We start from the raw sequence: 9,840 nt of genomic DNA on the forward strand, positions 1-9,840 counted from the left end.
TGGAATTTATTCCAGGGATGCAGAGATGGTTCAACATTCGCAAATCAATCAACGCGATACACCACATTAATAAAATGAAGAATAAAAATCACATGATCATCTCAATAGATGTGGAGAAAGCATTTGACAAGATAAAGCACCCATTTATGATAAAAACTCTCAATAAAATGGGTATAGAAGGAAAGTACCTCAACATAATAAAGGCCATATATGACAAACTGTTATGAGAGGTTCGGGGATTCGATCGGAGACGTAAAAGACACTTTCCACTCCAAACAAATGGACTGAAGGTATATTTTATTATATAGAGGATAGTAAAGGCGATAGTCTGCAAACAGATCTAGATAGGTCAAATATTAAGAGGGAAAAAAATCAGCCCGACTGGAAAGGGAAAACACCCACATCGGCTGAAGAGAAATGACACAAATCAACCGGAAAGAGAAACACCAGGTTGACCGAAAAGAGAACACATCAAATCAATTACTTCATATCAAATCAATTACTTCACATCAAATCAGTTACTCACAACATCCACGCCCCACTGCCGGGAGAGCCCTGTCAATCGACGCGGCTGGGCAAGGATCACACGTCCTGGGCAAGGTGTCCCTTCCACAGGTGGAACTCTCACCAGGTCTCAGCTTCCAGCAGTTTTTATACCATCAGTGATTTTCAGAGTAAGCAATTACAGAGTTTGCAGAGCAAGCATTTAGTGTTTCCATGCACAAAATGGTTATCAGTGGCGTATGTGCACTGAGCCCCCTGGCTAACGTCCCAGCCCAGTAGTTGTGTACGTGCATTGTTCTCTTTGGTTATCGTCCTAGCCCGGCACAGATGGCCAGTCTATCCCGTGCTACGGCGCTCCAAGAGCCTTGAAATGTTACAACTTGCAACTCTCTCTGTGGGGGAAGGGCCAGTTCCCACCACACAGAAAGCAGCTTGGTATTTCTGTTTGTGCTGGTGGCTGTAGGTCAATGGAGCGGCCAAACATGGCTGTACTCATGTCAAGACATATTCGGCCGTGGCCGTCTCCATTAACCATAAGACACCATACGCACAGACAATGAACTTCGTACACAAGTACATAAGGCACATCCAAGAATCCAAAATCCAATGACTACAATAATTATAAAACTATCTCGCAATAAAGGACCCAAACCCCAAGGTAACCAATCAAACAACCCCTTAGAATATGAAATGTTATTAACTTGATCTTGCAAATCATGTACAGCATCAAAGATAACATTAGATAAGATAACACTTAGGCCTAACAAATTAGCTTGCAGAAGTCCAGACCAGCCCCCATCACAGAGGGTAGCAGAAGGCAGGGTAATAGAGAAATTATAACCAGTTCTCCGTGACTGGTCAGATATACTGAGAGATTGCTTGATGTTTCTGAGACCAAATTTCTCGGCCATTCATAGTCCAGGTCATAGGTCCCACTGGTGTAGAGCAGTTGGTCTAACAATAGAGGGTCAAAGGTTGTCCTACAGAGGCATTAGTTGGTCTGTAGGTCAGCAGCAGACATGGAGTTGTAGCACAGCATAGCGAACACAGCAGGAGTATCTATTCACGCAAAGAAACAGAATTTTTAGGAACATGATATAACTGTTCATTTCCTGGATACATAACTATGAGTGTTGCAGTGGGCCCTTGGGCCACTACTTCTGCGGCACGGGGAGCCGCATTGGGTGGATGTGTCACTCACACCTTTGCTCCAGGTTTCCATCCATCTGTAGACCCAAATCCTTGCATTCCTCTTTTAGTTAATTCACTTGGAGGTTGTCTTTGTGACACATTTGGAGTCAGGAGGGGAAGCACCAATAATTGTCCCACTCGTTCCCCAGACTCTACCGTTAGTACTGTGTCACTACCATTATATAATATAAATTTTATTTCTCCTTGGTAATCTGGATCAATGACTCCTCCCAGTACATTAATACCTTTTGCTGCCAGTCCAGAGCGTCCTTTTAACAAACCAAAGGTATTTTTGGGAAACTGTACCCCTATCCCAGTAGGGACTATAGACTGCTTCTTAGGAGGCAATTGAATAGAATGAACAGTAGATAAATCTAATCCAGCCGCTTCGGCCGTGGCACGAAAAGGCGGTTTAGCAGACTGAGTCAGGGGCCAATAGGTTAAGGTCATAAGCTCATGGGTGGCGGCTGCCACTTCTGTAATCTTTGCTGGTAACAACCTTGACAGAGCAGTCTCATTAGGGCCTAGTGGCCTGTTATTTAACACATTTAGAGCAGTACTTAGATGGTTGTGCCACCCCTTTAGTGAGCCATGACTAAGTTTCCTTAATTGTTGTTTAAGCAATCCATTCATTCGTTCTATGAGGCCTGCAGCTTGGGGGTAATAAGGTATATGATAAATCCATTCTATATAATTTTCCTTGGTATAAGTTTGAATCAACTTACCTGTAAAGTGGGAACCATTGTCACCCTGAATTTGCCTTGGTGTCCCATAATATAACTTAATTGTATCTAATAATTTTATGGCACTCTGTTGGGTGGCCACTTTAGCTGGTATAGCCAATAAATAACCAGAATATGTATCAACAGCAGTGCAGGCATAGGTATATCCACAAGAATTTGGCAATGGTCCAATAAAATCTATTTGCCAGGTATGGGCGGGAAATAATCCCTTTTGGATATGACCTTGGTAGGGGTGTGGAACTCCCCGTTTATTTAACTGTTGGCATAACTGACATTGTTGTACTGCAGTGGCAATATCATCATGGGTGACAAGGATTCCCCTTTGTTGTGCCCACCTGTATGAAGCTTGTTCTCCCAAGTGTCCACTCTTTTCGTGGACCCATTGTGCTAAGCCTGGGTTGTGCGTTGCACGAATCTGCACCAGCTGATTAGCATGAGAATTATGCTTTCGTTCTGCAGAAATTAAAGAACTGTGAGCATCAACATGAAATACAGTAACAATCGTGTTTTGACACCATAACCATATGTCTTCCCATAATTTATTTCCCCATATTACTGGATCATTGGACAAAATTACAAATTTAAAAGCATCTCTTGCATCCAGATTAATTCCTGTAGCGCCCATATCATATAGGCGAACAAGCCAGGTTATAATGGCTTCTCCAGGCTTTTGTGTAGCCCGGGCTAAAATATCAGAAATTTCTTGTTGGTTAAAATCCTCAATCACATCTTTCCTTACAGAATGATTACCATCCATTTCCATCCGCCGACGGCGAAGAGGACGTGCCTCTGTGCGTTTGGGCGGTTTTTCCTCTTCCTCATAATCAGTTTCAGAATCATCATCCCAGATATCACCATCCCATGTGTCCGGGTCCCACTTAGGACTGGCCGATGCTATGGCCATATGAACTTTTCGTTCATTTACCTTTCCTCTCCTCTTTCTATATTTATATTTGGCAACTCTTACAGCAGCCTTTTCTGCTATAGCTTGGTAGTTACGAGCCTGATCTCCCAGTGCATGATATTGACATTGAATCATAGCCAAGCGAGACTGCAAATCTGAATTCTCTTTTTCCAAGAGTGCCTTCTCTTTCTGTATCTTATCCCTATCTTCTATAGCCCGACGATAAGCAGTCAACAAACACCAACCTCGCCGTGCCAAAAAAGAAACATCATCTTTCTTTTTCCTTTCCACCGTCTGCAAAGCTTTGGTCACATCCAACGGTTCAAATTGTTGCAGACGAGCATCCCAAGCTTCACATAACCCTGACCTACGAGCCCACTCCCCAGCCAGAGTGCAAAAGGGAGGGTCCTCCCATCCTGGAATTTCTTCCACCTTGGCTTCAGTTACCTTTCGTTTGAATAGGAAAGGCATCTCCTTAATCGAATCCTGCTCACAGCGCCAATTATGTTATGAGAGGTTCGGGGATTCGATCGGAGACGTAAAAGACACTTTCCACTCCAAACAAATGGACTGAAGGTATATTTTATTATATAGAGGATAGTAAAGGCGATAGTCTGCAAACAGATCTAGATAGGTCAAATATTAAGAGGGAAAAAAATCAGCCCGACTGGAAAGGGAAAACACCCACATCGGCTGAAGAGAAATGACACAAATCAACCGGAAAGAGAAACACCAGGTTGACCGAAAAGAGAACACATCAAATCAATTACTTCATATCAAATCAATTACTTCACATCAAATCAGTTACTCACAACATCCACGCCCCACTGCCGGGAGAGCCCTGTCAATCGACGCGGCTGGGCAAGGATCACACGTCCTGGGCAAGGTGTCCCTTCCACAGGTGGAACTCTCACCAGGTCTCAGCTTCCAGCAGTTTTTATACCATCAGTGATTTTCAGAGTAAGCAATTACAGAGTTTGCAGAGCAAGCATTTAGTGTTTCCATGCACAAAATGGTTATCAGTGGCGTATGTGCACTGAGCCCCCTGGCTAACGTCCCAGCCCAGTAGTTGTGTACGTGCATTGTTCTCTTTGGTTATCGTCCTAGCCCGGCACAGATGGCCAGTCTATCCCGTGCTACGGCGCTCCAAGAGCCTTGAAATGTTACAACTTGCAACTCTCTCTGTGGGGGAAGGGCCAGTTCCCACCACACAGAAAGCAGCTTGGTATTTCTGTTTGTGCTGGTGGCTGTAGGTCAATGGAGCGGCCAAACATGGCTGTACTCATGTCAAGACACAAACCCACAGCTAATATCATCCTCAATGGTGAAAAACTGAAAGCTATCCCTTTAAGAACAGGAACCAGACAAGGATGCCCACTCTCACCACTCCTATTTAACATAGTACTGGAAGTCCTAGCCAGAGCAATCAGGCAAGAAAAAGAAATAAAAGGGATCCAAATTGGAAAGGAAGAAGTGAAACTGTCACTATTTGCAGATGACATGATTTTATATATAGAAAACCCTAAAGAATCCACCAAAAAACTTTTAGGAGTAATAAGCGAATAGGGTAAAGTTGCAGGATACAAAATCAACATACAAAAATCAGTTGCATTTCTATCCACTAACAATGAAGTAGCAGAAAAAGAAATTAAGAATACAATCCCATTTACAATTGCAACAAAAAGAATAAAATGCCTAGGAATAAACTTAACCAAAGAAGTGAGAGATCAGTACACTGAAAACTATAAAACATTGCTGAAAGAAATTGAAGAGGACACAAAGAAATGGAAAGAGATTCCATGATCTTGGATTGGAAGAATTAACATAGTTAAGATGTCCATACTTCCTAAAGCAATCTATAGATTCAATGCAATCCCTATCAAAGTTCCAACAACACTTTTCACAGAAATAGAACAAAGAATCTTAAAATTTATATGGAACAACAAAAGACCCTGAATAGCTAAAGGAATACCGAGAAAAAAGAACAAAGCTGGAGGTGTCACACTCCCTGATTTCAAAATGTGCTACAAAGCTATAGTAAGCAAAACAGCATGATACTGGCACAAAAACAGATACACAGATCAATGGAATAGAATCAAAAGCCCAGAAATAAACAAACACACACATCTATGGACAGCTAATCTTCGACAAAGGAGCCAAGAACATACCATGGAGAAAGGAAAGTCTCTTCAACAAATGGTGTTGGGAAAACTGGACAGCCACATGCAAAAAAATGAAAGTAGACAATTACCTTACACCATACACAAAAATTAACTCAAAATGGATTAAAGACTTGAATGTAAGATGTGAAACTATGAAACTTCTAGAAGAAAACATAGGCAGTACGCTCTTCGACAGTGGTCATAGCAACATGTTTTCAAGCACCATGTCTGACTGGGCAAGAGAAACAATAGAAAAAATAAACAAATGGGACTACATCAAACTAAAAAGCTTCTGCCCAGCAAAGGAAACCCTCAACAAAATTAAAAGACAACCTAACAATTGGGAGAAGATATTTGCAAACCATACATCTGATAAGGGGTTAATCTCCAAAATTTATAAAGAACCGATGCATCTCAACAACAAAAAAACTAACAACCCAATTAAAAACTGGGCAAAAGACCTGAACAGACATTTCTCCAAAGAAGATATACGGATGGCCAACAGGCACATGAAAAGATGTTCAACATCATTAACTATCAGGGAAATGCAAATCAAAACTACAATGAGATATCACCTCACACCCGTCAGAATGGCTATAATTAACAAGACAGGAAACAACAAATGTTGGAGAGGATGTGGAGAGAAGGGAACTCTCATACCCTGCTGGTGGGAGTGCAAAATGGTGCAGCCACTATGGAAAACAGTATGGAGATTCCTCAAAAAATTAAGGATAGAACTACCATGAGATCCAGCTATTCCACTGCTGGGTATTTACCCAAAGAACATGAAAACACCAATGTGTAAAGATACATGCACCCCTGTGTTCACTGCAGCATTACTCACAATAGCCAAGACTTGGAAGCAACCTAAGTGCCCATCAAGGGACGAATGGATAAAGAAGCTGTGGTATATATACACAATGGAATACTACTCAGCCATAAGAAATGGTGAAATCCAGCCATTTGTGACAACATGGATGGACATTGAGGGTATTATGCAAAGTGAAATAAGTCAGAGGGAGAAGGTCAAATACCGTATGATCTCACTTATTAAGTGGTAGATAATAACAACAACAAGCAGACACATAAAGGCAGAGATTGGATTGGTGGTTACCGGGGGCATGGTGGGGGGCAAAAGGGATAATTAGTCACATGTGTGTGGTGATGGATTGTAATTAGTATTTGGGTAGTGAACATGAGAACATGATGTAATCCATGCAGGAATAGAAGTATAATGATGTACACCTGAAATTTATACAATGTTATAAACCAATGTTACCGCAACGAACAACAACAAAACAAAAAACAAGTGTTCTGTGTGAGAGTCTTTTGTGTGAGTGGTGAAGGAGACACACAGGTGAAACACTCAAAGGAGGAGGAAAGAACTGGGTTTTTCCCTATACAGGAAGAAAACTGTAAGTTTTACTTACACAGCCACATCTGTGTAATCACCTCTCAAAACAAGTTATAGAAGATATTCTTCACCACCGAAAGTTCCTGCATGCACCTTTCCAACCAATCCCCTCCCTCAATATCTGCCAGCAGAGGCAACCACATTTTGACTTATTTTATGAGCCTTTTATGCTTCCCTAAACCTCATCAGATGACCCATTGGGAAAAATGATGGTAAATTTGGGGCTTGACTAGATTTCAATCCTTCAACACAGTCTGTGTGACTATCAAAACTTTACAGGTTTGTCTTTCCTTTAGTAAATTACCTCTACCTCTCCTAGCACCCATGATTAGCAAATGCCACTAGCATAGAAAATAGCCAGCATTTGTCAGCTAGCCCAAGAAAGGACATTTTCTTCTCTGGAAGTTTAGGTGTATTAGCCATTTTTTGCTCTATAGTTATCTGGTCTTCAAAAACATTATTTTAAAAAATTTACCTATTTTTTCCTAATTGTTGTGGCAAAAATGTTGGGCTACTACATCCTGTTATATACTACTTGAAAGTGGAAGCCTATTTTCATTGTAAAAACTATTTTTAAAAGATTTGACAACAAGTACTTATTGGATACCTGTTTTATTCTTAACATTGTGCTGAAGGAGTTAGAAAAAGAAGCTAAGCAATGACTTTTAACCAAGGTAGCTGACATTCATTTGAAAAGAAAAAACATTCCCAAGTGAAGCTATCAGAGAGCATGGCAGTAATGTCAGCTGTAATGGGAACACATATAACCTTGGTTAAGTCATTTCATCTTCTAGATCTCAGTTTCCTCAGTTTCAAATGAGAGGGTTGATATCCATTAGTGATTATCAAACATTTGTGTTAAATACACTGAGCCAGATAATGGGGCTGGCCAGCTGAGTAGCTGCCTAGGATATCCATCTATATGAGGTGTTAAAACAGCAATGGAAATGAAGATGGAGAAAACTGAATTTATCAGAACTCCCCTCAGGAAGAGTACCATATGTGATCTTAGAGTAAGCCATTTGGGATATTGGGTGAGATTCCCAAGGAGCATGCTTAAGAAACAACAGATGGAGGCTAAATCCTTCTAAAGAGAGGGAATCTGGTTTACTGCAGAGCTTCGTTCTGTTCAACTGCAAGCTTGGGCCCCATCCAAGATGCCTGGGACAGCAGAGGAGAGGCTGAACCTCACCCCTACCAGTCCTATTTTTCTGCCCCCTTCATGCAGCATTCAGTATTTCTACATAAATGAACAAATATTTTAAAAATATAGTCTGAATGGTACTATAAGTATTAGCACTGTATGCCTTAGCCTAGTGCTGTAGCAAATAACTCCTCTACAAATGAAATTTTACATAGAACCCCAGGATAAAAAAACAAATAAAAGAAAAACCACATTGTTTAAATTTGATGTGAGAACATGGGACTTTGTTCACTCAGCTTCCCTTTAAACGTGTGGAGAAAATTTTTTTCAAATCCTAGTGTTCAATGAAATACTGTTTTAAAACTACTGACCTAGATGATTTCTTTTTCTCTTTAGCCTTCATTTCTTGTGATTCTATGATAATGCATAGACATCTAGAGAATCCAATTGTAATACTTTATTTCATAAATTCTAATGTCATTCGTCAATATTAATATAATTAACTGGTTTGATAACAGATATTTTGAGAAAAATGAAACATTAACATGTTAAATGTACAATTTTCCCTTATATTTTTTCTGTCTTTTCTTAAACTTATGTTCTGAAAGTTTTCCTGAACTCCTTTCAACCCTTGTATTAAATGATATGTTTTTATTTTCATGAACTCTTTTTTGTTCTTTGATTACATCTTCTTAAAAAAATAGTAATCATTTTTTGTTTTATGGATGCTCTCTCAAACTTCTCTGAGGCTATTAATTAGAATTCTTTTGACATTTTTTCCTCTTTTCTAGATTACCTTCATTTGTTTCTCAGTTTTTGTTTACATTCTATTCCTTCTTTTTTGAACAGCTGGCTCTCCGCAAGCTTCCCAGAAGCCTTGCTGAAATTTATATTTAAGAAGGAATAACTAGGTTGATTAATAAAAGCAGATCTGTGATTTCCTCCATTGCTTCAGGCCCCCCTCCAGAAGGAAATGGCAACTCAAATTCTGGGGATGCTGACTGTCAGGCTTCCTACCTCCACCTCTGCTGAGCTGAAATGAAGAGAGCCAGCTTTCAGGCACCAGCTCTCACGTGGGGGCACAAACTCCTCCTGGGCAGATTTCTTACTTCCTTTAGGAGCATATCTCAGTTCTTCATCCAGGAAGAAGACGTTGCTGCTGCATGGGAAAGGGGATCGGAGCAGGGGTTGTATCAGGCTGACCCAGCAGAATTGCAGAGGTGGCTCTTCATTCACCACCTCCACTTCCACCTCCTCTCCCATTCTCTCTACCTTTGCTCACTGTAGAAAACTGCAGTGAAACATTAGTCATGTGACAGCCTTCCTCCTATTCATGCTCTGAGCTATGGCCTCTTACTTCCTAGTTTATTGGGCAGTATGATCCTATTGTCTAGGAGTCTTAGTGACTATTACTCCCATTCTCAGTGCTTTTTATGTATTTTCCCTTTTCTATTTTACTGCAGGGTTATACTAAAGATGGGGCAGTTGGAAAGCTCCATTCAGGGTGTGGGCACTGGGGGTAAATTGCTGGTAGAGAATTTGTAAACAATAATAAAACTAGCTGAAAGAAAGTCTGGTTTTTATTATCAGCAAGGTCAGTGATAAAATGCTCTCTCTAACTCCAAAAAAGTATCTTTTTAAAAAATCTATGTTCTAAACAATTGCTTTGGTTACTGTAGAGTTTTAATAATACATATGTATGTTTCAAATAAGCACATTTTTTACTACTTATTCTCTAACAAACATTGGATTCTACAGGGAAGTTAATTTGGAAACCT

The 9,840-nt window shown here is 40.4% G+C and overlaps 1 protein-coding gene across 1 annotated transcript; it reads right to left on the minus strand.

The window, feature by feature from the left end:
* Window positions 1-280: 280 nt before the first annotated feature.
* LOC147916019 (uncharacterized) lies at window positions 281-4,061 on the minus strand. The gene is made up of 2 exons (XM_087437114.1): window positions 2,774-4,061; window positions 281-1,563 (listed from the first exon to the last, which is right to left on the minus strand). The coding sequence occupies exons 1-2, from the start codon at window positions 3,811-3,813 to the stop codon at window positions 1,512-1,514; spliced, it is 1,092 nt and encodes a 363-aa protein (XP_087293240.1). The 5' UTR covers window positions 3,814-4,061; the 3' UTR covers window positions 281-1,511.
* Window positions 4,062-9,840: the final 5,779 nt, after the last annotated feature.

The sequence above is a fragment of the Ceratotherium simum genome, chromosome 11 (assembly GCF_057802395.1).
Source record: "Ceratotherium simum simum isolate JZ-2026a chromosome 11, ASM5780239v1, whole genome shotgun sequence".
In the NCBI taxonomy this organism is placed as follows: domain Eukaryota; kingdom Metazoa; phylum Chordata; class Mammalia; order Perissodactyla; family Rhinocerotidae; genus Ceratotherium; species Ceratotherium simum.

Coding starts and splice junctions, on each gene's coding strand:
- LOC147916019 (XM_087437114.1), bottom strand. CDS start 3,813: ATGCCTTTCCTATTCAAACGAAAGGTAACTGAAGCCAAGGTGGAAGAA. Junction 1,564..2,773: donor GGAGAACAAGCTTCATACAG/GTGGGCACAACA, acceptor TTGCGTGAATAG/ATACTCCTGCTGTGTTCGCT.